At 56.9% G+C, this 26,877-nt stretch overlaps 1 protein-coding gene across 10 annotated transcripts; it reads left to right on the plus strand.

The window, feature by feature from the left end:
• The first annotated feature begins 272 nt into the window (after nt 1-272).
• On the plus strand, nt 273-26,575 carry LOC141922115 (uncharacterized). Of its 10 annotated transcripts, XM_074821223.1 has the most exons (18): nt 273-656; nt 810-900; nt 1,269-1,625; nt 1,717-1,822; nt 2,368-2,564; nt 2,833-3,014; nt 8,017-8,103; nt 9,520-9,606; nt 13,010-13,047; nt 15,385-16,585; nt 19,499-22,127; nt 23,128-23,218; nt 23,475-23,538; nt 23,798-23,993; nt 25,170-25,336; nt 25,424-25,464; nt 25,559-25,879; nt 26,119-26,575. In XM_074821223.1, the coding sequence occupies exons 2-10, from the start codon at nt 887-889 to the stop codon at nt 15,505-15,507; spliced, it is 1,191 nt and encodes a 396-aa protein (XP_074677324.1). In that variant the 5' UTR covers nt 273-656; nt 810-886; the 3' UTR covers nt 15,508-16,585; nt 19,499-22,127; nt 23,128-23,218; nt 23,475-23,538; nt 23,798-23,993; nt 25,170-25,336; nt 25,424-25,464; nt 25,559-25,879; nt 26,119-26,575. The 10 variants fall into 10 exon arrangements, with proteins under 10 accessions (XP_074677324.1, XP_074677326.1, XP_074677325.1 ...); XM_074821224.1 differs by lacking the exons at nt 9,520-9,606; nt 13,010-13,047; nt 15,385-16,585; ... (6 more) ...; nt 25,559-25,879; nt 26,119-26,575 and adding an exon at nt 9,436-9,481 and having other exon boundaries at nt 280-656; nt 8,017-9,288; XM_074821229.1 differs by lacking the exons at nt 8,017-8,103; nt 9,520-9,606; nt 13,010-13,047; ... (7 more) ...; nt 25,559-25,879; nt 26,119-26,575 and adding exons at nt 5,136-5,289; nt 6,675-6,786 and having other exon boundaries at nt 301-656.
• Nucleotides 26,576-26,877: the final 302 nt, after the last annotated feature.

The raw sequence follows: 26,877 nt of genomic DNA on the forward strand, positions 1-26,877 counted from the left end.
GCTGTAGTCACGTGAGCGGGGCTTCCGGTGAGCCGTGTTGGCTCCCCGGGGCACGCCGGGAGCTGTAGTTTTTGCGCACACGGCTGCCCGGCAGCTGCGTCGCTCCCGGGCGCGCGCGGCACGGCACAGTCCTCGCGGCGCAGCGCGAGGGGCGGTTTTGGGGCGGGTTCGTGCGGTTTCCCGCGGGCTGCCCGCGGCTCCCCCAGGACCAGTGTGCATGCGCGGTGGCGGCTCCCGGAAGTGCCGCAATTCCCAAGCGCTTCCCAAACCTGCCCGTGGGTCTCTGGGAGTGCAGAGCTGTGGGGTGGCTGCGTTCCCCGCCCCCCCCCCCCCCCCCCCCCCCCCAACCCCCTCGGCATCGCCCGTGGGGACTGCGGAGGGGGTCAGAGAGCAGACGGGGTGAGCTGTGCCGTGGGCCAGAAATGGAGGCAACGTTTTGCCTTCCTGTGGCTTGAGAACAGACGCGTGTGGCTGATTGAGGGGCTCAGAAACAGACGGAGTTGTGTGGCTTTGGGCTCAGAAACAGAGGTCAAGTCGTGCATTTTTTGTACTTGAGAAGCGGCTCAGCAGGCAGGTTTTTGGGCTCATAAAGAGGCACTAAGGCGTCTGGTTTGGGGGCCAAAAGCAGAATGCAGTTTGGCTGGTTTTGCAGGCAGGTGAGAGGTGGAGGGTTGTGGGAGGGCCCTGGGGGCTGCGGGGGAAAGGAGGGGGTGGGTGTCGGGGTGGCATGGGACCCCGAAGCTTGGGAGGCCGGCGTGCACCAGGCCAAACTCCACGTCTGCGGTGACTGGCGGCGCTCTGTCTTGCAGGTGATGGAGAGGAACCTGGTGAATGCGGGAGCATCCCAGTGAGATGATGTGCTCCTGATGAGGATGGATTCTGGAGCATGCTCTCTGAAAGGTAAGTCAAGGGGCAAAAGCCGTGGGTAGGGTGGGGCCAGCAGAGGCTCTACCATCAGGGCTGTGGAGAGGGCTATTTAGGATTCCTTAAGTCTGGGGGAAGAGAGCAGGGTCTGTCCCACAGGACGTGCATGTTCTGGCCTGTGTCTGTGTCCTCGTGTCGTTTGTGGTGTCTGTGTTCTGTCTTGTATGCGGTGCCTTCCCCCCGTCTCTGTGGTGCCCCGTGGGCTCTCTGCACGGGACACGCACCTTGGTAGGTGTCCATGGGGTCTGTGATGCCTTGCTGTGCGGTGGGAGGTGGAAGGTGGGGCTCCGGCCACGTGCGATCTACAGCAATAATGGTCAGTGCTGCTTCTTTCCCTCTTCCAGAGGCCGTGCTGAGGCTGCGCTTGTCTGTTCCTGCCCTGGGGTGCTGTTGACTGCGCCCACCTCGGGCTTGTGTGAGGTATCTCTGCCTGGCCTTGCGCTTCTCACGGCACAGGGGCAAAAAGGGACAGGCGGAGCCCTTCCCGGCTGTGGACAGCGGACAGGAGCTGCCGCGGCTGAAGCTGGAGAGACCAGAGAAAGCGGAAGAAAGAGAAAATCAAGACCATCTGTGCAGCACCCGCCTCCCAGTGCAGGAAGAGAGAGCCTGCCTCTCTGCGTGAGGAAGGAGCCCTCTTCACAGTCAGACCGCCAGCGTGCACCCAGGGTCTGCGTGCGTCACCCCAAGCGCGGTACGGCCACGTAGTGCGCGAGCAAGCGAGGCTGCGTGTGTCGGAAGCCTGGTCTTGTAAGAGGTGAGAGACACCCGCGTATTCTTTTAGGGTAAGGACAGCCAGGCGACTGGAGTTTCAGAAGAAGAAGAGGGGCAGGAGGAAGGAAGGAGAAAGAAGCATCTGACCCGTCAAATTCTCCCGGCAGTGCCAAGAACGAGAGCTGCGGTGAGTCCTGGGCCTTCAGGGCCCTGTCACACGTCTTGTGCGTCCCGGTCCTTTCCTGCCCGTCACCTGGACCTCTTTTTTCCATGCTGCTGTTATTTCTGCCGCCCCCACCCCTTTCCTAGACCTCTCCTCTTCTTTATTCTTCTGTCCTGCTCCCCCTTCCTTTCTCACTTTCTCTCTCTTGTCCTACTGCTCCCTTTTCTCATTTCTCTCTGTGCTTTTGTCCTGCCTCTCCCTCCTTTTTTTCATCTTCCATCTCTGCGCTTAGTGTCGTCGCTTTTTAAATTTTCATTCTACGTCTTTTAGTTTGCTGTCGCTATTTCGTGTTTCCTTAGTGCTGCCGCTTTTTAAATTTTCTTTTCTGTGCCTCTGTTCTAGTTCGGTATCCCTGTGTGATCATTTTTTCCTTTATTTCACCAACACCTGTTGCTTTTAAAATGTTCTTTTTCCCTTCAGTGTCTTTTTAGTGAGTTTTTCTCTTTCCTTAGTGCCCTCTCTGTCTTTTTAAATCGTCCCCTCTTTTGTTCGACGTGGCTACTTTTTAGTTCCAGAGCGTGGTTGGACCAGATGACCTGCAAGAGTTCCCTTCCCACCTCAAACCGTTCTGCAGTTCTGGAGTCACAGCTGTCACATCCAGGGCCGTGAGCTACCACAGGCGTGAGAAAGTTGCCCCAGGCTTCAAGGCCATCCCGAGCGCCTGCTGCTTTACTCCGGCCACAGCGCTCCTGAAGAAGAGGAGAAGGTAATTTTGCAGTGGTCAGGGCTTTTAGGGCTCAGTGGTCGTGCTCAGTAGGTTGCGTGGTTGGGTGGTTTGAAGGGACAGTCCGAGAGGGCATCTGAAATGCCCTTGCAGGGTGGAGGGAGGCAGGAAAGCGGGGGGGGGGGGTTAGAGCTGGCAAGGGACTGCCCCGGGCTGGGGGGCGGTGTGCCCGTGGGTGCCAGTACCTCAGCTGCTGTGTCGGCATTGTGGGAGCCGTGGGGGTCGTGGACTTTACTCTGCCTCCCCCCAGAAAGCTCTGGCTGACGAAGTTATGCCACAACAGAGACTGCAGCCGTCAGCACCACGGGATGCTGATAATGACCAGCACAGGCCTCGCTGTACTGTCGTTTTCGCTGCTGCTTGCAGTGGATCTGCAGTGGTCTTTGATTCGCGGAAAAAGACTCTACAACTCGAAATGGAGTTATAAAGCAGGTATGTTTTACTCCAGCCGGGGTGCAAGGGGATTTCTCCACAAAGCTTGCACACCACCAGCACATTTTACCAAAACGTTACAGAGTGTGGATACACTTATTCACTGGATTACATAACACAAACATACATATGCATGAGTAAGGCTGGGTTAGTTCTAGAGGCTGGTGTCAGCAGTTTATGTTATCTTTGCACCTGCGCATTGCCTCCTGGGGGGCGTCTTCGGGGTCTTTGGGAGGAAGGCTCGTAGTCTTTCTCACCTTGTTTTTTCCCCGGAGCATGCGCAGATTCTCTTAGCCAATTTCTTGAAAAACAAAAATGTTTTTCAGCCGGTTTACTCATGCTATCTTATTTAAGGGAAGCAATGAAACTTCTACCATCCGTATATGTCTATCTTTACTCATTACCGAGGCCCAACTAGTTAGAGCACACCTCTTCCTCGAGGACAAAAACATGATATTTTGCTGAACACTGCAGTTCTTGGTAGATTTTTACAGTAAACCGCTTTGTTTTGATGAACACATCAGTCCTTGGTAAAATTCCACAGAACAGTCTGGGCAAGCAGGATTCTTAGCAATATTAAAAAATACTATAAGTAGTACTATAACTTGCTAGAAGTAAGTAAATAAGTTGCTAAGCAGCTTTCTATTGCAGATTTAGAAAAACGACAGATTACTTCCAGAACGAACTCGCCCCCCCCCCCCCCCCCCCTCCCAATTTTCCTGTTTGGCCAGTCAGTAAACCAGAGGGGGAGGTGGCGTTGAACAGGCCATTATGGGCATTTAAAGTGCTTAAATAGAGCCCCATTGTCAGCGGCAGACCCCAACAATGCAGCCTTAACGACTAGGCTGCAAGTCCCTGCACGTCCTTGGCTGGCAGTGCTACATGTCAAAGACATGGTTTTTCCCTTAGGGGAAGAAGGCAAAACAAAAATTTGCATTTACATGGGAGGGTAGCCAGCATACCTTTACCAGACTCCCAGAGGGGGGTAGAAACAATCAGAAATGCCCCAATCTAGAAAAAAAATTACAACAGCTTTGTAATGGGTACTTTAGGATATTGGAGAGAACAGGTACCTGGATTCTCCATTGCCTGTCCACTGTATTCGCTTTTACAAAAAGGAAAACGGTGGAGTTGGCATTCAGAACATGAAGAAGCGATTAAAACTCTGATACTCGAATTAAAAACATATCTAAATTACAAATGCCTATTAATACTTGACCCACGAGCATTACAGCAGCCATTTAAACGTTCACCAATTTTAGATGCACCCCCCCTACCTCTAGCATGGGATGCTAGTGACAACAATGGAGTAAAAGAAACTCAGTACGAGATGGATTTATCCTGCATCCTAAGGGGTAACCTGTTCAGCCTTCCCCCCCCCCCCCCTCCGCCCCGAGACAGCTCTCTTTTCTTTCCTTGAAGAACATCGATGGTGGGAAAACTTATCTGGATGGTCACCACCACCAACAGGACTGTTCAATTCCATGTTTCACTCGGTCTGATTTTCCTAATTCCAGCTTTAATATGTTTACTACTTCTAATAGTATTGTATATTAAGGTTTGGAGGATGATTAAACAGATCACTCAGTTACAAAAGCATCCCTGTGTGTATGCTTCCCTAAAATAATTTTTTTTTTAATAGCAGCTAATAAAACACAAACTTGCCTTCAATTATAATTGGATTATGGCATCCTCTGTTTATAGGCATAGAGGCAAGAGGCAACCACACTGTCACTTGTGGGAGGCATTGGCCTGTCAGCCTTGCACAGCCTCTGAGAAATAGCTAGGCTTTGATGAAAAACAGGCCTTAGAAGAAAGATAAGAAACTGCTGAGTAGTGCCAAGGTGGCAGGGAAAAACAACAGACAGCTGCAACACTGAACTGTGGAAAAATACTGAATTGTGAGAAGTTACTGCTGCGAAAACAGTGCGTGAACGAGAGGGTGATTGGTCTGCACAGGGCATGTTAGAGTGGTCTGATGCTGATAGGAGAAAAGGTTGGTAGCTGTCTAATTGCTGATTTGGTAACTATGAAGTAAGAGCTTTACTGACAGCATCCCAGAGCATAAGTATGTACCGTTGTAACAATAAAGTCTCTTTTTTCCTTCCGGACTTCATGGAGAGTCCGTGCCTCAAGTTGCCTCAAATGGTGCCCCGTGTGAGGCGGCGATAGGTGTGATTAGCTTGGATCACTGCGGTGGCAAACCCCACAGAACTTAGGTAGCTGCTGAAAGGAAGCAGGAGCCGGCATCAGTCACCGTTGCAGTGTGAGCAAGGTGAGCTGTGGGGAAGCGATGGGTAGGTCAATACCCTCGGAAGAAAAGTCAGTGCTTGCACTGATGGAAAGACTGTTAGCTAAATATAAGGTGCATATTAATCTGCATGCCTTGAAGAGAATTTTAAAGTGGGTAGCAGCCGCGGTTACTATATTCACTGTTCCGATATGGGATAAAGCAGGAGTAAGACTGTGGGACTGTGCAACCCGAGGGAATGAGGTTGCAGATAATAAAGCAGGTGGGTTTTTTTTGAGATCCAGATTTTGAGATAATAAAAAGACAAAATAATGAACGCAGCCAGACTGTAAACACAGAGAATGAGAACCCAGAGAGCAAGGACGCATATTTTGAACCCCAGGAGCAAGATTTATATGCTGGGTCTCTAGACTGTGATAATCTTTTAGACCCTGACACTGTAAATCCTAAAAGACAACCTGGGCTCTGTCCTCCCTTAGCTGGGGATGATCGTGGGTAAAAGTGAGGCAAGAAGCCTTGGCGCAAGGGGATATGGACATGGCAAAAAAGATTGTTGCTCCTGTAATTTATGAGCCAGGACGTCAGCCACGTTGTGAAGGACTGCATTTTTCTGTTATTAAAGAACTACAGAAGACCGTTAATGAGGACAGACTTAAACTCATTTACAACAGGTATACTGGAGGCAATCGCTCATGGATGTCAATTGGTCCCATGGGATTGGCTGGCAATGTTAAAAACGGCATTAACGCCGGCACAGTGTTCTATCTGGAAAACCGACTGTGTGGATCTCTGTACTCAGCATTCACGCCCCCCCACCTGCAAGCGCCCCGGGCCTCCCCGAGCCCCCCCCCCCCCCCCCCCCCCCCGCCGCGGGGCGACCGCCTGTGGCCAAGCCCGGCACCAGGCCAAGCCTGGCACCCCGCTCTAGGCGCCCCCCCCCCCCGCCAAAAGCGGCAGTTTTTACAGAAGGTGCTGACACTGGGATGCGGTGTCCCTTGTCTGTCAAGACCACATAACCTATAAGCAATGGCTTTATATATTCTTAATATTATATTCATGGCGAGTCCGTGCCTCAGTTGCCACTGGACAAGATAAATTGACTTTAGTCACGGGGTGGATTGTGGTGGTGCAATTCTTACCCCTCCCCGCTCCTCCTTGTTGGGCTGCTTGGTGCTAGGTGTGATTCCACCCACATCCCCCCCGAGCTACACACCGATCTGGGGAGATAAAGCAATCACCTCGTCCTCGGTGTCTTTTGCAGGGCTTTTGCGAGCTGTCATTACGCTACTTGTCTGACTTTGGCTCACTGTTTGACATATGATTTCCACTGCACTCGCAACAGTCGTGGCTATGTAATAATGTTCTCTCTTATGTCCTTAACCTGCATTGCTCTAAATTTCCATCTCCAGGAGTTTTGCTCGCTATTGGTGTGTGTGAAGGTGCCTTTGGCTCTAAAAAGATGCCTGACGTATAATGCTTATATCTCAGAAAGGCCACAAGAAATGAAGTACTGTAGCCCAGGTAATAGACTGTGAGGGCGGGAAAGTCCATGTGGGGGCGCAGCGGCCGCCTGAGGGGAAGGGGGCGGGACCCGCCTGTGGGAAGGGGAAGGGCGGGAAAGTCGCGCGCCGCTGTGAGGGGCGGAGCGGCCGCCTGAGGGGAAGGGGGCGGGTCCAGCCCCGCCAGACGCGGCCAGGAGTCCGAGCAGAGGAGTGGCGGTCGCAGTCGTCTCTGCGGGAAGCACTGGCGCAGCAACTGGGTGAGTAAAGCCGATCTGTGAGTTTTTGGCGGGGCGGGGGGGGGAGGCGCTGAGATTCGGGTGGTGCTGTGGCGAGCTCTGTCCGGGGGCCGGCGACCCTCTCAGACCCGACGGCGTCTTCTTGCCCTTGCAACAGCTGGTGGTGGAGCAGAAAGAAGAGACAAACATCGTGTGCAGAAGGACCCACAAGACAAGAGAGAGCGGCAGGAGGAGCTGAGGAAGTCTGAGCAACAAGTGCAGGAAAGAGAAGGGCGCTCCTGGCAAAGCGCCGCTGTGAGGGGCGGAGCGGCCACCTGAGGGGAAGGGTAGTGGGACCTGTCTGGGGCGGGGTGGAGCGTCGTCGCCGCAGGGCGGGCGGGGGGTGTTGTGGAGCCGTCTGTGGGGGGGAGCACCGTCGTCGCCTGGGGTGGGGGGAAGCCGCCGCCGGGGGGTGAGGGGAGCGCCGTCGCCGCCGGGGGGTGGAGGGGTGGGGGGGGAGCAACGTCGCCGCGGGGCGGGCAGGGGGTGGTGTGGAGCTGTCTGTGGGGGGGAACACCGTAGCCGCCTGGGGTGCGGGGAGCGCCGTAGCCGCCGGGGGGTGGAGGGGTGGGGGGAAGAGCGCCGTCGCCGTCCGACGCGGGGGGGTCGCAGTCTGGGACGGGGGAGCAGCGACGTCGCCGTCTGAGGCGGGAGCGGGGGGAGCACCGTCGCCGCGGGCGGGCGGGGGGTGGACTGGACCCGCTTGGGAGGGCGGGCGCCGTCGCCTCAGGGGCTGAGGAGGGTCCAAGGCCCCGCTGGATGCAGCCAGGAGCCCGCAGCAGATGAGTGGCCGTCGCAGTCGTCCCTGCAGGAAGCACTGAGGCATCAATTGGCTGAGAAAAGCTGATCTGTGAGGTTTTCTCGGGGGGGGGGGGGAGGAGGGGGGGGTGTTGGGGTATGGGCGGGGGGGGCCGGCTTCGCTCAGTCCTCCCTGTGGGGAAGCTGGCATCTGACCGTACTCTCCTTCCAAGCAGCAGCTCCTGAAGAAGAAAGAAGAGGCACTGTGAGGAGCAGCGGACTGAAGAGAGGAGCGGGGCGAGAGAAGGGAGCTCTGGACAAAGGTGCTTCCCCGTTACCGGGGCTGCGGTCGCACAAGACCGTTGCTGGCACCTTTGGTGCCCTGGCCGGCGCTGCGCTGGGTGACCTCCCTGTAAGCAGGGCTCGGGTCTCTGGTCTTTTGCCACCTTTCCCCACGGTTTGACTGCCCGGAGAGATGGGCAGCCCTGTCAGGACAGTGAGCGGCGCTGTCTCCGCGCCGAGGGGGAAATGGGGCTCTCCGGACCCCACGCCCGCCCTGTAAGCAGGGGAGGGCTGTGTCCCCGGCCCCGGCGGCTTTCTGGCTGCTGGCGGCCTGGCCAGCGTGACCCCCTGGAGTCGGGGCGTGTCACGGCATTTGTCCCTTGGCCACCCGTGAAGCCCCGTGGCACGTTGAGTCGCTGTGGCCTGCGTGCGTCCTGGGGGGCAGGTCTGGGGCTCTGCTCTCCTGCTCGTGGGAAGGGATGGCTCCCCAGACACTGGCTGCACAGAGCTCGCTCTCTCTTCCGGGAAGTTTTGTTTGTCCCTGTGTGTGTGTGTCTGTGTGTCTGTGTGTCTGTGTGCCTGCCTGTGTCTGTGTCTGTGGGTGTGAGTGAGCGAGCGAATGAGCTTCTCGTTTAGGCCCCTGTTGAAATCGCTGCAGTGTACTTAGCTTAAACTTCCCGGGAGGGAAAGAAGGGCTCTGTGCAGCAACAGGGGGTCGGTCCCCTCTGAGCCCGCGAGCGGAGGGCGAGTCCCGGCTTGTCCCTCCTTGCCCCTCCTTTCGAAGGAGAGAGCGAAGCCCCGTGGCTGTAGCGCGGCCAGCGTGCGACCCACCTGTGTTCAGGGCCCCGGTCTCTGCCTGGGTGGCCGCCTGTCCTGGCTGGCGACCTGCCAGCGTGCCCGCCCTGTACTCGGGGCGAGTGCCACGAGCCGTGGAGCCCTCTGTCCCCAGGAGCCGCTCGGCCGCCCTGTAATCAGGGCTGGGCGGGCTGCCTGCGGTGGGCAGCCAGCAGAGGCTGCCCTGTAAGTCCGGGGCTGGCCAGTGACCTGCAGGCCCGGGCACTCTGCAGTGCCGGCAGCGGCTCGAGCCCCCTGTGTAAGCAGGGGCGCAGCTTCCTTGGCCGCCGCTTTTGTGTGCCCAGCTCCCCTTTGTCCAGAGTTCCCAACTCCGAGCCCAGCTCCAGCGCCGGCCGGCACTGCACGCGTGGCAGCCCCGGAGCGTCGATTGGGTGAGAAAAGCTAATCTGTGAGGGTTTTTTTTGGGGGGGGGGGGGGGGGGGGAGGGAGGGGGGTGTTGCGGTATGGGTGGGGGGCCAGATCGCCTCTGTCCTCCGGGTGGGGGAGCTGGCACCTGACCGTACTCTCCTTCCAAGCAGCAGCTCCTGGGGAAGACAAGGCATCTTGAGGCGCGGCAGAGCGGGGCGAGAGAAGGGAGCTTTGCTGCCGCTTTGTGTGCCCAGCTCCCGTTTGTCCAGAGTTCCCGACTCTGAGCCCAGCTCCAGCGCCGGCCTGTACTGCACACGTGGCAGCCCCGGAGCGCCGATTGAGTGAGAAAAGCTGATCAGTGAGTTTCTTTTCGGGGTGGGGGGGTGTTGGGGTATGGGCAGGGGGGGGAAGCGCTCTGGGGACCTCCCTCCAGAGGCCGGCTTCCCTCTGTCCTCCGTGTGGGGGAGCTGGCGCCTGACTGAACTTTCCTTCCAAGCAGCACCTTGGAAGCTGCACCGCCACGGGATGCTGATAATGACCAGCACAGGCCTCGCTGTACTGTCGTTTTCGCTGCTGCTTGCAGTGGATCTGCAGTGGTCTTTGATCCGCGGAAAAAGACTCTACAACTCGAAATGGAGTTATAAAGCAGGTATGTTTTACTCCGGCCGGGGTGCAAGGGGATTTCTCCACAAACCTTGCACACCACCAGCACATTTTACCAAAACGTTACAGAGCGTGGATACACTTATTCACTGGATTACATAACACAAACATACATATGCATGAGTAAGGCTGGGTTAGTTCTAGAGGCTGGTGTCAGCAGTTTATGTTATCTTTGCACCTGCGCATTGCCTCCTGGGGGGCGTCTTCGGGGTCTTTGGGAGGAAGGCTCGTAGTCTTTCTCACCTTGTTTTTTCCCCGGAGCATGCGCAGATTCTCTTAGCCAATTTCTTGAAAAACAAAAATGTTTTTCAGCTGGTTTACTCACGCTATCTTATTTAAGGGAAGCAATGAAACTTCTACCATCCGTATATGTCTATCTTTACTCATTACCGAGGCCCAACTAGTTAGAGCACACCTCTTCCTCGAGGACAAAAACATGATATTTTGCTGAACACTGCAGTTCTTGGTAGATTTTTACAGTAAACCGCTTTGTTTTGATGAACACTTCAGTCCTTGGTAAAATTCCACAGAACAGTTTGGGCAAGCAGGATTCTTAGCAATATTAAAAAGTACTATAAGTAGTACTATAACTTGCTAGAAGTAAGTAAATAAGTTGCTAAGCAGCTTTCTATTGCAGATTTAGAAAAACGACAGATTACTTCCAGAACTCGCCCCCCCCCCCCCCCCCTACAATTTTCCTGTTTGGCCGGTCAGTAAACCAGAGGGGGAGGTGGCGTTGAACAGGCCATTATGGGCATTTAAGTGCTTAAATAGAGCCCCGTTGTCAGCGGCAGACCCCAACAATGCAGCCTTAACGACTAGGCTGCAAGTCCCTGCACGTCCTTGGCTGGCAGTGCTACATGTCAAAGACATGGTTTTTCCCTTAGGGGAAGAAGGCAAAACAAAAATTTGCATTTACATGGGAGGGTAGCCAGCATACCTTTACCAGACTCCCAGAGGGGGGTAGAAACAATCAGAAATGCCCCAATCTAGAAAAAAAATTACAACAGCTTTGTAATGGGTACTTTAGGATATTGGAGAGAACAGGTACCTGGATTCTCCATTGCCTGTCCACTGTATTCGCTTTTACAAAAAGGAAAACGGTGGAGTTGGCATTCAGAACATGAAGAAGCGATTAAAACTCTGATACTCGAATTAAAAACATATCTAAATTACAAATGCCTATTAATACTTGACCCACGAGCATTACAGCAGCCATTTAAACCTTCACCAATTTTAGATGCACCCCCCCTACCTCTAGCATGGGATGCTAGTGACAACAATGGAGTAAAAGAAACTCAGTACGAGATGGATTTATCCTGCATCCTAAGGGGCAACCTGTTCAGCCTTCCCCCCCCCCCCCTCCGCCCCGAGACAGCTCTCTTTTCTTTCCTTGAAGAACATCGATGGTGGAAAGCTTATCTGGATGGTCACCACCACCAACAGGACTCGGTCTGATTTTCCTAATTCTAACTTTATTATGTTTACTACTTCTAATAGTATTGTATATTAAGGTTTGGAGGATGGTTAAACAGATCACTCAGTTACAAAAGTATACCTGTGTGTATACTTCCGTAAAATATTTTTTTTTTTAATAGCTAATAAAACACAAAATTCGCTTCAGTTATAATTGGATTATGGCATCCGCTGCTTATAGGCAGAGAGGCAAGAGGCAACCACACCGCCACTCTCTGGACAAGATCAAGTACTGTAGCCCAGGTAATAGACTGTGAGGGCGGGAAAGTCCATGTGGGGGCGCAGCGGCCGCCTGAGGGGAAGGGGGCGGGACCCGCCTGTGGGAAGGGGAAGGGCGGGAAAGTCGCGCGCCGCTGTGAGGGGCGGAGCGGCCGCCTGAGGGGAAGGGGGCGGGTCCAGCCCCGCCAGACGCGGCCAGGAGTCCGAGCAGAGGAGTGGCGGTCGCAGTCGTCCCTGCGGGAAGCACTGGCGCAGCAACTGGGTGAGTAAAGCCGATCTGTGAGTTATTGGCGGGGCGGGGGGGGGGAGGCGCTGAGATTCGGGTGGTGCTGTGGCGAGCTCTGTCCGGGGGCCGGCGACCCTCTCAGACCTGACGGCGTCTTCTTGCCCTTGCAACAGCTGGTGGTGGAGCAGAAAGAAGAGACAAACATCGTGTGCAGAAGGACCCGCAAGACAAGAGAGAGCGGCAGGAGGAGCTGAGGAAGTCTGAGCAACAAGTGCAGGAAAGAGAAGGGCGCTCCTGGCAAAGCGCCGCTGTGAGGGGCGGAGCGGCCACCTGAGGGGAAGGGTAGTGGGACCTGTCTGGGGCGGGGGGGGGAGCGTCGTCGCCGCGGGGCGGGCGGGGGGTGGTGTGGAGCCGTCTGTGGGTGGGAGCACCGTCGCCGCCTGGGGTGGGGGGAAGCCGCCACCGGGGGCGGGGGGAGGGGAGCGCCGTCACCGCCGGAGGGGGGAGGGGTGGGGGGAAGAGCGCCGTCGCCGTCCAACGCGGGGGGGGGTCGCAGCAACGTCGCCGTCTGAGGCGGGAGCGGGGGGGAGCACCGTCGCTGCCTGGGGTGGGGGGAAGCCGCCGCCGCTGGAGAGGGGAGGGGTGGGGGGAAGAGCGCCGTCGCCGTCCGACGCGGGGGGGTCGCAGTCTGGGGCAGGGGGGAGCGCTGTCGCCGTGGGGGGGCGGAGAGCGTCGTCGCCGCGGGGCGGGCGCGGGGTGGTGTGGAGCCGTCTGTGGGGGGGAGCACCGTCGCCGTTCGACGCGGGGGGGTCGCAGTCTCGGACGGGGGAGCAGCGACATCGCCGTCTGAGGCGGGAGCGGGGGGAGCACCGTCGCCGCGGGGCGGGCGGGGGGTGGACTGGACCCGCTTGGCGGGGCGAGCACCGTCGTCGCATGGGCTGAGGAGGGTCCAAGGCCCTGCTGGATGCAGCCAGGAGCCCGGAGCAGATGAGTGGCGGTCGCAGTCGTCCCTGCAGGGAGTATTGAAGCATTAACTGGGTGAGACAAGCTGATCTGTGAGTTTTTCTGGGGGGGGGGGGTGGGGTGGGGGTGGGGGGGTGGCTTCCCTCTCTCCTCCCTGTGGGGAAGCTGGCATCTGACCGTACTCTCCTTCCAAGCAGTTCCTCTTGGAGAAGAAAGACGAGGCATCGTGAGGAGCGGTGGGCTGAAGAGAGGAGCGGGGCGAGAGAAGGGAGCTCTGGACAAAGGTGCTTCTCCATTACCGGGGCTGTGGTCGCACAAGAACATTGCTGGCACCTTTGGTACCCTGGCCGGCGCTGCGCTGGGTGACCTCCCTGTAGGCAGGGCTCGGGTCTCTGGTCTTTTGCCACCTTGCCCCACGGTTTGGCTGCCCGGAGAGATGGGCGGCCCTGTCAGGAGAGTGAGCGGCGCTGTCTCCGCGCCGAGGGGGAAATGGGGCTCTCCGGACCCCACGCCCGCCCTGTAAGCAGGGGAGGGCCGTTTCCGCGGCCCCGGCGGCTTTCTGGCTGCTGGCGGCCTGGCCAGCATGACCCCCTGGAGTCGGGGCGTGTCACGGCATTTGTCCCTTGGCCACCCGTGAAGCCCCGTGGCACGTTGAGTCGCTGTGGCCTGCGTGCGTCCTGGGGGGCAGGTCTGGGGCTCTGCTCTCCTGCTCGTGGGAAGGGATGGCTCCCCAGACACTGGCTGCACAGAGCTCGCTCTCTCTTCCGGGAAGTTTTGTTTGTCCCTGTCTGTGTGTGTGTCTGTGTGTGTGTGCCTGCCTGTGTCTGTGTCTGTGTCTGTGGGTGTGAGTGAGCGAGCGAATGAGCTTCTCGTTTAGGCCCCTGTTGAAATCACTGCAGCGTACTTAGCTTAAACTTCCCGGGAGGGAAAGAAGGGCTCTGTGCAGCAACAGGGGGTCGGTCCCCTCTGAGCCCACGAGCGGAGGACGAGTCCCGGCTTGCCCCTCCTTGCCCCTCCTTTCGAAGGAGAGAGCGAAGCCCCGTGGCCGTAGCGCGGCCAGCGTGCGACCCGCCTGTGTTCAGGGCCCGGGTCTCTGCCTGGGTGGCCGCCTGTCCTGGCTGGCGACCTGCCAGCGTGCCCGCCCCGTACTCGGGGCGAGTGCCACGAGCCATGGAGCCCTCTGTCCCCAGGAGCCGCTCGGCCGCCCTGTAATCAGGGCTGGGCGGGCTGCTGTAGGCAGCCAGCAGAGGCTGCCCTGTAAGTCCGGGGCTGGCCAGTGAGTGACCTGCAGGCCCCGGCACTCTGCAGTGCCGGCAGCGGCTCGAGCCCCCCGTAAGGAGGGGCGCAGCTTCCTTGGCCGCCGCTGTTGTGTGCCCAGCTCCCCTTTGTCCAGAGTTCCCAACTCCGAGCCCAGCTCCAGCGCCGGCCGGCACTGCACGCGTGGCAGCCCCGGAGCGTCGATTGGGTGAGAAAAGCTGATCTGTGAGGTTTTTTTGGGGGAGGCGGGGGGTGGTGGTGGTGTTAGGTTATACGGGGTTGCGGGTGGGAGGGCGTCTGGGATTCGGGTGGTGCTGTGGCGAGCTCTGTCCGGGGGCCGGTGTCCCTCTCAGACCTGACTGGCGTCCTTCTGCCATTACAGGAGCTGGCGGAGAAGAAGGAAGAGCCAAACATTGCGTGCGGAAAGACCTTCAAAGGCAAGAGAGAGCAGGGGGAGGAGCGGAGGAAGTCTGGGCAACAAGTGGAGGCAAAAGAAGGGCGCTCTGGGCAACAGGACCACCCTGTCACTGGGCTCTGGTCGTGCAAGGGTGTCACCAGGACCTTTGGTGCCCTGGCCGGCTTTGTGCCCTGGCCGGCTTTGTGCTGGGTGATCTCCCTGTAAGCGGGGCTCGGGTCTTTGGGTTTTTGCCGGCCTTTTGCCACGTTGCCCCATGGTTCGGCTGCCCGGGCAGGTGGCAAGCGTCTGAGGGGGGTGAGCAGCACCGTCTCCGCAGCCGAGGCGGGAAGCGGGGCTCCTAAAGCCCACCGTGGTGGTGAGCTGCAGTCAGGACGGCCAGCCCATAACTCGGGCGTAGATGGGAGCCTTGAAGTGCACGGGGCTCGTTGAGCGGGCCGAGCCAAGGGAGAACCCCCTGTAAGGAAGGCCGTGAGCATCCCCTGTGCTTAAGGGGAGGTGCTGGGAGGGACGAGGGACCCTCCCCTGTGATGTGAGCAGGCCGGTGTCCCTGGCCCCGGCCTTTCAGAGGCGTGGGGCTGAGACGTGCAGGGCTGGGCGTGCCCTGCCCTAGCCCTCTTTCTGTGTGCTGTCAGCCCCAGGAGCAGCTTGGGAGGAAGAGGGGCACGGGGGAAGGCAGGAGGCTGGGAGGCAACGGTGCCTGCGAGCCCGGGCCCAGGTCCGGCCCGGGCAGGCCTGGCAGTGCTTTGAGCTGGGCCAGCGCCCTGGAAGCAGGGCTGGGGCCTCTGCTCCATCCTCCGGGTGGGGGAGCTGGCGCCTGACTGTGCCCCCCTTCCAAGCAGCAGCTCCTGGAGAAGAAAGGCGAGGCATCGTGAGGGGCGGCGGGCTGAAGAGGGGAGTGGGGCGAGAGAAGGGAGCTCTGGACAAAGGGGACCTCCCTGTTACCGGGGCTGCGGTCGCACGAGACCGTTGCCGGCACTTCCGGTGCCCTGGCCGGCGCTGCGCTGGGTGACCTCCCTGTAAGCAGGGCTCGGGTCTCTGGTCTTTTGCCACCTTGCCCCACGGTTTGGCTGCCCGGAGAGATGGGCGGCCCTGTCAGGAGAGTGAGCGGCGCTGTCTCCGCGCCGAGGGGGAAATGGGGCTCTCCGGACCCCACGCCCGCCCTGTAAGCAGGGGAGGGCCGTTTCCGCGGCCCCGGCGGCTTTCTGGCTGCTGGCGGCCTGGCCAGCGTGACCCCCTGGAGTCGGGGCGTGTCACGGCATTTGTCCCTTGGCCACCCGTGAAGCCCCGTGGCACGTTGAGTCGCTGTGGCCTGCGTGCGTCCTGGGGGGCAGGTCTGGGGCTCTGCTCTCCTGCTCGTGGGAAGGGATGGCTCCCCAGACACTGGCTGCACAGAGCTCGCTCTCTCTTCCGGGAAGTTTTGTTTGTCCCTGTCTGTGTGTGTGTCTGTGTGTGTGTGCCTGCCTGTGTCTGTGTCTGTGTCTGTGGGTGTGAGTGAGCGAGCGAATGAGCTTCTCGTTTAGGCCCCTGTTGAAATCACTGCAGCGTACTTAGCTTAAACTTCCCGGGAGGGAAAGAAGGGCTCTGTGCAGCAACAGGGGGTCGGTCCCCTCTGAGCCCGCGAGCGGAGGGCGAGTCCCGGCTTGCCCCTCCTTTCGAAGGAGAGAGCGAAGCCCCGTGGCCGTAGCGCGGCCAGCGTGCGACCCGCCTGTGTTCAGGGCCCGGGTCTCTGCCTGGGTGGCCGCCTGTCCTGGCTGGCGACCTGCCAGCGTGCCCGCCCCGTACTCGGGGCGAGTGCCACGAGCCGTGGAGCCCTCTGTCCCCAGGAGCCGCTCGGCCGCCCTGTAATCAGGGCTGGGCGGGCTGCTGTAGGCAGCCAGCAGAGGCTGCCCTGTAAGTCCGGGGCTGGCCAGTGAGTGACCTGCAGGCCCCGGCACTCTGCAGTGCCGGCAGCGGCTCGAGCCCCCCGTAAGGAGGGGCGCAGCTTCCTTGGCCGCCGCTGTTGTGTGCCCAGCTCCCCTTTGTCCAGAGTTCCCAACTCCGAGCCCAGCTCCAGCGCCGGCCGGCACTGCACGCGTGGCAGCCCCGGAGCGTCGATTGGGTGAGAAAAGCTGATCTGTGAGGTTTTTTTGGGGGAGGCGGGGGGTGGTGGTGGTGTTAGGTTATACGGGGTTGCGGGTGGGAGGGCATCTGGGATTCGGGTGGTGCTGTGGCGAGCTCTGTCCGGGGGCCGGCGTCCTTCTCAGACCCGACGGCGTCCTTCTGCCGTTGCAGCAGCTGGTGGTGAACAAGGAAGAGACGACCAACGCGTGTAGAAGGGCCTGCAAAGGTAAGAGCGATCGGGGGGATGAGCGGCAGCGGGCTGCTGAAGAAGCGAGAGAAAGCAGTCCTCAAGCATCCCTGCCCCTTTGGGGATGTTTTCTGTGCCTCTCAAGCAGGTACTTGGTGCTTGGCAGTTCCCTAGAGTTTTAGAAACTGCTCCAAATCCACCTGAAGTTGACTCGACTCCCTGAAGTTGTCAGGAAACTCCCTTTTTTAGTTTGGTGTGGCCGTACCAGCTGTGCGGAGAGGGAGGGCTCTGCAGCCACCCGAAGTGTCCTTTGAGGCTGTGTGGCATGCCGGGGGAAGAGCAGTCGGGAGCAGGGATTTGGAGGTGGTTTCCCCTGTTCTGAATGCTTCTCTTTCAGCACCTGCACGGTTCTGATGTAAAAAGTGGAAGTGTTGAAGCCTGAGCAGCAGGCCCTGAGCCGAAGCTGCTAACTCAGTATGTGATCATTAGCGAGATATGTATGGAAGACGTAGCTATCTTGAATGTATATTTATCTTTCTTTGTGTGTGTAAAAAACAACAGGGTCATGGAGACCGTTGTCTGTCGCTGTGGCCTGATGCGAGACCTTGCGCCTAATGCAATTAGATAAGCCGAGGAACTCCCTTAGCTTCTCCCCTGAGCCCTGGCCAGGCTCTGGGGGAATCTAATGTGAGATTGAAACCAGATATTTCCGCTCAAATCAAAGGTGCCAGCTATTCTGGCTTGCTGATTTTTGGGTATATAAGGCTGGACCCGCTCACAGCGACTTTGGAAGCCTCACCTACGGGTGGACGCACCGCGTAGGACTTCCCACTTGCCGGGAAAGGCTCTCCAAATCCTCGCTGTAACCGGGGCTGCCCAGCGCCTGCGGGTCTGGATGATGGGAACGGGTGCAAGTGGTGATGGGTCTTTCTTAATCGCTATTCCCTCTCTCTCGGGTAGTAATGATTTGATGCATTACCCTGTATTTTCCTGTTTGTTTGAGTGCACTATTCTGTGTTTTCTTACTGTATGTTTTCTGTATTATTCTGTTACATTATTTAGTTATTTCTAGTAAAAGATGCCTGCGCTTTTCATTCTGGTGTCTGAGTTTAATTGATACCCCTAATCAGCAAAACAGGGGGAGATCAGGTGGTGGTTTCCAGAGACGAGGTTGGTGGTGGGACGGTGTCGCCGTAGGAGCGATTTTATGTTGGTTTGGCTTTGGGCTGAGCTGTAGCCGGCGGGGCGCTAGTTCCTGGCAAGGGGATGGACGGGCGAGCTGTCGGGGCCAGCCAGAGCCGCGGCTGCAGTGTTCCGCACAGGACTGGTGTGCAGAGCAAAGTGGGGAGGGTTTCTGAGAGCGGACAAGGCCCCGGCCCTCCCTGACTGTCTCGGCCTCCATCCTTCTGCATCTCGAGGCTGAGGAGGCCGTCAGTAACTGCAGTGTTCCCATGTCCTTCCGAGAAGCGCTGCAAACCTGCGCCTTAGGAAAGTCAAAAGAAAGCGTCACCGCCGCGAACTTGTGAGTTTGAGTGCCGCTTCCACAGCGGAGGTGTTCGTTGGAGTGGACTGGGGTCAAATTGCTGCCCAGTTGGGGGCAAAAGCAGGAAAGGTTCCTTTTGAGAAATGCAAGGTGCTGCTACCGGTAAAGGTGTAAACGATCGGCACGACCGCTTCACTTCTTAACCTTCTATTTTAATGCCGTTAAAGTTGAGACAGACCCCGGAACGTGCCTGAGCGAGCTGCCAAGAAGTGCAGCACACCCGTGAGCTCCGTGAAGGAAGTGAAGCGGCAGCAGCAGCTGCCACTCCACAACCATGGAGTGTTTTCCTCCACTCCCTCCCTTTCTCCTGAACTTTCTCTAATAAAACTTGAGCGGTTCAGGAAGGGTTTGCCCTGCCTGTGCCCAAACTTGAGGCAACGGAGCCCCGTTGTGCTCATCTGCAGCTCAGAAGTTGTGTTGGCAGGTGAGTGCTGGCGAGTGGGAGTGGAGGTGGCCGGGGGCAGTATCCCCCCTCGGGGGGCAACATCCCCCCTCGGGGGGCAACTCTCAGAGAATGCCCGGGAACCAACGACAATCACGTGTCAGGCTAACGCTTTCTTTCCCTAAAAGGCTGCAGAGCCTGGCTGGCTTTTTTCCTTCTTTCCCGAAAGCCTTGCAGGTGTGAGTGACGGGCCGCCGCCCGAGCACCTCATGATGTCAAACGCAGTGGAGAAGTAGCTTGCACTGCCACCGGGATCAGTCGTTCTCCAAGAGTTTCTTCAGATCTCGTATGTAGCTAAAAATCCCAGGTGAAGACTCAGTCACCCTTCAGAAATACCAATTACGATTCGTATTGCGGTAGCGCTGAGGAAACCAGTGCCACGTTCCATTTGACATGGACTCACCTACAGAGATCATCCCTGTGCTAAGTCCTTAAAGACATACATGCACGAGACCCAGACAAGGGTCGTTAAACCCTTTTGACAGCTGGGGAGCCAAGGCAGAAAGGCGCGCGCGCTGTTACTAGCGCTCCCGTGGTAAAGGTTACACTGCTCCGACCCGCTCTTCAGTATTCTCTGGTTTCTTCCTCTGCCCCTTGCAGGCGTTCGACAGTGTCCTTTATCCCTGAGGTAACCCCTCGGGTTCCCCATGTTTGTTGTATTTCTGTTTAAGTATTTTCTTAATATGGCCAGTAGTTATCAGCAAGCAGGCTCTAGAGTTCCCTCTTTTGTCTTTTGCAGGTACAATAGGGCCACCGCGATTCCAGAAGCAAATCCTTCCATGAAGTTTGCCGCAGTGTACAAAATAAAGCAAAGAAGTACCGGGAGTGGTACACAGAGGGAAACCTATTCCTCTTCTTCCAGCTATGAGGGCCTGTGGTGTGGAATCACGTGAAGCGGTCGTGATGGCTTGAGGTGTATGGTGGTGCAGTTCCAAGCATGGTTATGGTGTTGGGGTGGTCTGCCCCACTGACAGGTGATGGTTAGATAGAGTAGATATTGAATGAGTGTTAGTATCAGAAGGTGTCTATCCCTGTATGTGAGGATGTTTTTCATTTCAGGGTATACTGAATGTAGCGAGAGTTAATGCGTCTTTTAAAAACAGTGAAGAAACTGTTGAGCAGGGGGATTTCTTTATCTCCCTGACCTGGTTTATTGTCGCTTAGTCCTGGCTGCTCTGTCAGGTGATGTTCATGGCCAGCGTTTGGGTGGAGGTTAGGCTCAGGCCGTGGTGTTCGCAGGCAGGGTGATTTTGGAGGCCTTCAGGAAGCAAGTTCTGAGGAGTGCCGCAGCAATGGGGCAAGGAAGTGTTGTGGGGGTCAGATGGCCGGGTGGGTTTGCTGAGAGCAGGGGGTGGTTAGTGGGGTAGCTGAATGAGTGGTGTGTTTAGAATGTGTTTGCCTGTGCATGACTGCGTAATGTAATGGGTTTTTCTGTTGTAGTTGGTGTTTCTTGAATACTTAGGAGAAAAAAAATATAGAATAAAAAATGCCAGCGGGGGGATTTTTTTTTCCCCCCCCCCTCCGCCGTTTTTTTTTTTTTCCCTGGTCCCGGCTGCTCTGTGAGGCGACGATCGTTGCCAATGTTTGGATGCGGAGCGGTGTAGGGACTCAGTTTTTGCAGGCAGGGCGATTTTGGAGGCCCCCGGGAATAGCGTTCCCGAGGAGCCATGCCCCCACGGGGTGAGGGTGTGTTGTGGTTGTCAGGGAGCGGGATGGCTTTGCTGAGAGCAGGGGGTGGTTAGTGGGGTAGCTGAATGCGTGGTGTGTTTAGAATGTGTTTGCCTGTGCATGACTGCGTAATGTAATGTGGGTTTTCTTGTTGCAGGTGCTGTTTTTTGAGTAGTTAGGAAAAAAAAAAAACCAACCCAACTGGGGGATTTTATTTTTCACCTGGGTCCTAGCCACTCAGCGAGGTGACAGTTGTTGCCCGTGTTTTGACATGGAGCAGTCTAGGGATGGCATTTTTGCAGGCAGGGTGGTTTTGTGTGGTCCTTGGGAATGGTGTTGCTGGAGTCACGTATGTCATAGTCTCTAAACAGTTATGAATCTAGTTAGTAAAGACATGATGCTAATGGGCATGTGTGAAATGACCATAAGTGCTGTGAGAGGTAATAGTGGTAGGTAAAGCACTCATCGTGGTTGTAGGGGTTTTGAAGTCCATAAGTTTTTGTGTAAGGTAGGTTCAATAAAGGTGTATTTGCTGTTGGTTCCCAGGTTTAATAAGTATGTAAAAGGTGGTTTGTAATGTGCATGTAGCGAAGGTGCTTGCAGTGCTTGTAAGGTTTCCAAAGTAAATAAAGGGTTTTGAGCAATGTAGGCTCAATGAAAGCGTATGTGCTCTTGGTTCTAACTTTAATAAAGAAGTAAAAGCTGTTTTGTGATGTAGCTTTAATAAAGGTGTGGTTGGGGGGGTTGGCTCCAGTGTGGGTTTTTTGGATGTGTGACTTGGTCTCTCTCTCTACCTCTGTCTGACTCTGCCCCTCTGTGTCTGACTTTGACTCTGTCTGTCTGGGTCTGACTTTTGTCTTTGAGTCTCTCTGCCTTTGACTCTCTTTCTGCCTTAGCCTCCGTCTGTGTGTTTGTCTGTATTTGTCTCTCTCTGTCTCCCTTAATCCCTCTCTGTTTAGTTAAGTCCCCCTCTATTTAGTTAAGAGGGAATTAACAGCACGGGAACATGGTTGTGGCCTGGGAGTAATGAAATATATGAAATTTTGATTTTAAAAAATAAAATTGATTACTCCTAGGCATTTTGGCCACATTCTACTGCTGCACCGGCCTTATTATTTTTTTGTTCTTTTCCATACACAACTCTTACACCACTACAAAATGAACCACCCCCAAACAACCCCCCCTCCACAAAACAACTTCACCTCCCTTCACAGCTGAAAAATCACAACCCAAGCACAACGCAACCACACCCCTTCCACCCACCCACCCCCCAGTATCTGCCCCAAGTCACTGTTTCCGCCCGGACCCTGTTCGGGGTCGCACCTTCCCCCGCGGGGTCATGCTCGGGAAGTGCCGCCCCCACCCCCCCCCCACCCCCGCGCGCTGTCGGCGGGTGCTCGGAGCGCAAAGCGCGGAACGGCAGCGCCGGTGCCGCCCGTGAACAAGTGCCGGGGGCGATCAGCGGCAATAACGGTCGGTGCTGCTGCTCTCTGCCCTCTTCCAGAGGCTGCACTGAGGACACGCTGCCTGGCCTTAATCCCGGTGCTGGTCGCTAGAGTTACCACGGGGGGGGGGGGGAGCGTGGGCCGGGCTGGAGGAGCCCCCGGGGCGGGCAGTGAGGCTGCGGGCAGCGGCCCTTCCCTGTCCGGGGAGGTACTGGAGGAGGAGCCGGTGCGAGCCGAGGGAGCAGCAGAGAGAAGGTGAGCGGGGACGCGCGGTCGGTCGCCTGGCGGCTGCCGAGGAAAGCCGCGACGGGGCGGGCCGTGCAGTGCAGCGGGACCGGCGGCAGAAGCCGCTCCGGGTCGGGGCCGGGCGGCGGCGGCGCTTCCCGGGGCCGCGCGGGGCCGGGTTTCCGGGTGCGTGGGCGGCGTGGCTGGCGCTGTAGTCACGTGAGCGGGGCTTCCGGTCGGCCCTGTTGGCTCCCCGGGGCACGCCGGGAGCTGTAGTTTTTGCGCACTCGGCTGCCCGGCAGCTGCGTCGCTCCCGGGCGCGCGCGGCACGGCACAGTCCTCGCTACCGGCGCGGCCCCACGGCGCAGCACGAGGGGCGGTTTTGGGGCGGGTTCGTGCGGTTTCCCGCGGGCTGCCCGCGGCTCCCCCAGACCGGTGTGTCCGTGCCCCGGCAGTGCGCATGCGCGGTGGCGGCCCCCGGAAGTGCCGCAATCCCCAAGCGCTTCCCAAAGCTGCCCGTGCGTCTCTGGGAGTGCAGGGCTGTGGGGTGGCTGCATTCTCCCCCCACCCCCCTCGGCATCGCCCGTGGGGACTGCGGAGGGGGTCAGAGAGCAGACGGGGTGAGCTGTGCTGTGGGCCTGAAATGGAGGCAACGTTTTGCCTTCCTGTGGCTTGAGAACAGACGCGTGTGGCTGATTGAGGGGCTCAGAAACAGACGGAGTTGTGTGGCTTTGGGCTCAGAAACAGAGGTCAAGTCGTGCATTTTTGGGACTTGAGAAGAGGCTCAGCAGGCAGGTTTTTGGGCTCAGAAAGAGGCACTAAGGCAGCTGGTTTGGGGGCCAAAAGCAGAATGCAGTTTGGCTGGTTTTGCAGGCAGGTGAGAGGCGGAGGGTTGTGGGAGGGTCCTGGGGGCTGCGGGGGAAAGGAGGGGGTGGGTGTCGGGGTGGCATGGGACCCCGAAGCTTGGGAGGCCGGCGTGCACCAGGCCAAACTCCACGTCTGCGGTGACTGGCGGCGCTCTGTCTTGCAGGTGATGGAGAGGAACCTGGTGAATGTGGGAGCATCCCAGTGAGATGATGTGCTCCTGATGAGGATGGATTCTGGAGCGTGCTCTCTGAAAGGTAAGTCAAGGGGCAAAAGCTGTGAGTAGGGTGGGGCCAGCAGAGGCTCTACCATCAGGGCTGTGGAGAGGGCTATTTAGGCTTCCTTAAGTCTGGGGGAAGAGAGCAGGGTCTGTTCCACAGGAGGTGCATGTTCTGGCCTGTGTCAGTGTACTCGTGTCATTTGTGGTGTCTGTGTTCTGTCTTGTGTGCGGTGCCTTCCCCATGTCTCTGTGGTACCCCGTGGGCTCTCTGCACGGCGCATGCACCTTGGTAGGTGTCCATGGGGTCTCGGATGCCTTGCTGCTTTGGAAAAGAGCCCGTTGAGCACTCCCCATCTCGTGAGTGGAGCTTACGGTGTCTTTTGCATCACAGATGTTTGTGGAGGGTTGCCTTTGTGGAGGAGATCTGGGCCAGAATGACAGCTCTGCTCTTCAGAGTTCTGTTTCCATAGAGGTCCCTCCCCTACAGCACTTCACCCCCCGCCCCGTGTCCTTGTGGTCCTCGGCCTTAAAGCCCGGCTCCTCCCACGTCGGTTGTTCTGGTTGTGTATTGCACTGCAGCACTCGCTGTCGGTTTTGACTACGCCTTGCTTTGCAGGGCTTTGTGTTCTGCAGGTGACACAGGGCCATCTGGATCCCCAGAGCAAATCCTCGAGCGAGGTTTGCCAGAGCGTACAAACGCAAGCGAAGGAGGAGCGGGAGCGGGGCCCGTTGCGAAACATCTTCCTTGGCTCCCGGTTAGGAAGGCTGACACCGTGGGAGCGTGTGGAGCAGCGACGCTGCCGAGGCGCACGGTGAGGCAGTTCCAGGGGTGGGTTTAGAATGGGGGTGATCTGCCACTGTGGCAGGTGGGCAGTGGAACGGATGTTTGGAGTGAGGGGTGGATCGAGTGGCTGTTGAATGAGCGTCAGTTTCTGAATGTGTCTAACCTTGTGCGTGTGAAGGTTTTTTCATTTCAGGTTGTATTTAATGTTGAGATAGTGAATGTTTTTTTAAAATTGTGTTTAATAAAAAGCCCAGGTGGGGGTTCGATGTCTCTCTTACTCAGACAGAACCCTTCCTCAGGCTTTCTCTGTGCCCCAGAGCTCTCTCACAGTCTTCACTGCTGTCTTGGATGTCTCCATTCAGTCGCTCATCCCCTGGGGACATCTGTATGTTGCTGGAACGCCTTGACTTTTGCACCGTGTCCCAGAGCCGCCCTCTGTCTCTCTTTCAGTCTCAGCACCCTGCTCCTGCTGTCATCACACCTACTGAGGCCAACCTCGTGCCCCACAGCCCCCTTTTGGCACCGTGGCGCACTCTGCACCCTTCTTCCTCCCTGAGACCCTTTCCTGATGCCACCTTTCATCTGCAGAACGCTTGCGTTATCCTCTGTGCTAGCTAGGATACCTACCTGGTCTGCTGAGGACACCTGTAGTTTCTTCAAATCCCCTTCGGAATTCTTCATCATGTCCTTGAGCATACTTTTGGCTGTCCTCCTCTGCCCTCCTGAGACTCCAGGGCCCTCGCTGTGTCTGCAAGGCTTCTTTTCTTACCCTCCTAACTCCTCTACTCTCTACAACGATGTCTTCCGAGTCCTTTTGCGTACTCCACCGCGCTCTTGTGGCACTTCAGCTCCCTTTGGATTTTGGTTTTTGGCGCTGTTCAGAGCACTCTTCTCTTACTCTCTGGCGTGTCAGCCTGCACACGTATGTGGGTTGGAACTGCCCTGCCTGGGGGCACAGCGATGTCGGTCAGGGGAAGAATAGCACTAAGAGTCTGTAGTTAATGTTGATTTGCCTGGACTGTTTAGGTACAGCCCCCTCAGAGCAAGCAGCCCTCAGCAGCAGGCAAGGATGTCACGGGGATGACCGGAGCTATCTGGGAGAGGCTGCGGGAGTGGTAGTTGAACAGATGGAATCTCAAAGGTGTTAAGGCTCGTGTGTGTAGGGCTTAATGCTGTTTTGTTTCTATGGTTTTTTTAATGGCAGGCTGTAATGAGACCCTAGACGGTGTTCCTACATGGAGTCAAGAACTCTGGAATTGTTAAGCTGTCACTCAGCATCCAGGTGACCTGCTTAAAAATTTTTTTCAGATCCAGAGGGACAATATATGCACCAAAGAGTGACAGAGGCAGCAAGCAGGGCACTGTAAGAAGGTGGGTCAGCGTGTGGTGTCGGAGGAGAAGACGTGACTGGTTGCTACATGACTGGCTTATCGGTTTGGGGTTTTTTTTGTTTTGAAGGTGCAAAGCAGGATATCGGCACCGGAGGTGACTCGGGCAAGGTGAGATGAGTCGGCTGAGTTATTTTTCAGTTATTTTTCATGTGTCGTACTGTTGGTGAAGCTAGAAGCATCTCCTGTTGTCTGTGTCTTACAGGTGGTACCCAGGCCTCAACGTGGCGACCGGTAAATGTCAGAGGCAGGGTGGGTGAGTGGCCAAGGTAACGGGGCAGGAGATGGCAGTCGGTGTGGGCAGGCTGCAGGTTCAGCTTGTGCCTCTCGCTTTGGTTTATGCAGGTGCCACATGTAGGCTGGGAGGGGCGAAGCCGCGTGCCGCTGAGCAGTCCAGGACAGCGAGGCAGTTGTCGGCTGGGTCAGGGTTTCAGTGCAAAGAATCACGTGGCAGCTCGATGAAGCATTTCTCTTTGGTTTTGCAGGAGCCGGGCACGCTGCCTTTGGAATCGGACGAGCGTTTGAGGTGAGCTGGGTGTTAGAGAGCAGGAGCACGGTGCTGGTGATTTCTCGCAAGCACAGTGGTAGCTCTCTGTCTTTTGGTATCGTAGGTGCCACGGGCCACGCTGGCCGCAGCGTCCGACACTGGACTCTGCACAGAGCAGCTGAGCGGAAAGCCCCGTGGCTGTTGAGGTGGAGGGTGTTGTGGCAGAGGTGTGTCAGCTGACGTGATGCTGACTGCTGGCACTGTTGGTTTTTTTGCAGATGATGAAGAGGAACCTGGCAGCTGCAGGAGTGTCCCGGTTAGCTGATGTGGTTTTTGTTGAGGATGGATTCAGACCCCCGGCCCTCTGAAAGCTGAGTTGAGGGATGAGGGACCGCTGCCCTACAGTGTCTAATCTTGACTTCAGTTAGAAAGAGACTTTACAAAATGGAAACCTTTCTCAAGGAAGTTTCATTTTATGAACTCTCCATCAGAGTGGATCTTCAGAGATGATGTATTTGGCAGTAGTACTCTTGGATGGTGCAGCTGGCCCGACGTCCCTGCTAATTATGGAACACACCAAACGCCCCTCTCGTCAAGTTTTCTTTGTGTATTTTGGAGATAGTCTAATGGTATCAGCTCACAGCTGGGCAAGTTCAGGGAATGCAAAAGGAATATCAAATTCTTACACATCTAATAAAAACGTTTCTATAAGTGTATGCCCACCTTTATACTAAAGAGTGAAGGACTGAGCTTTATTCTTTATTCTTTGTTTTACCCTTTAAAGTTTTACACTTCACTTCTGATTTTATTGACCAAGCAAGCAGGATGTGCAGCAGCAGCAGCAGCAGCAGCGCAAGGGCCACGGCGGATCCGTCGGCTGTAGGTTGTGATGACGGTACAACCTCGTCCTGCAGCCTCGCAGGGTTCCCTCCCTGCAGCCCTGCTGTAAGGACGGGATGAGACATTCCGACACCAGCAAGAGCGTTTGTTTTTATGGGCACGATGTGCTCAGGATCGTATCGATCGGCCTTGCTGGT

Source organism: Strix aluco, chromosome 4 (assembly GCF_031877795.1).
Source record: "Strix aluco isolate bStrAlu1 chromosome 4, bStrAlu1.hap1, whole genome shotgun sequence".
In the NCBI taxonomy this organism is placed as follows: Eukaryota; Metazoa; Chordata; class Aves; order Strigiformes; family Strigidae; genus Strix; species Strix aluco.

What these genes read in the sequence shown, in the direction of transcription:
- LOC141922115 (XM_074821223.1), top strand. An exon ending in GAAATGGAGTTATAAAGCAG is followed by an intron (nt 3,015 to 8,016) that starts GTATGTTTTACT and finishes CCTTCCAAGCAG; the next exon opens with CAGCTCCTGAAGAAGAAAGA. An exon ending in GAAGGGAGCTCTGGACAAAG is followed by an intron (nt 8,104 to 9,519) that starts GTGCTTCCCCGT and finishes TTGTGTGCCCAG; the next exon opens with CTCCCGTTTGTCCAGAGTTC.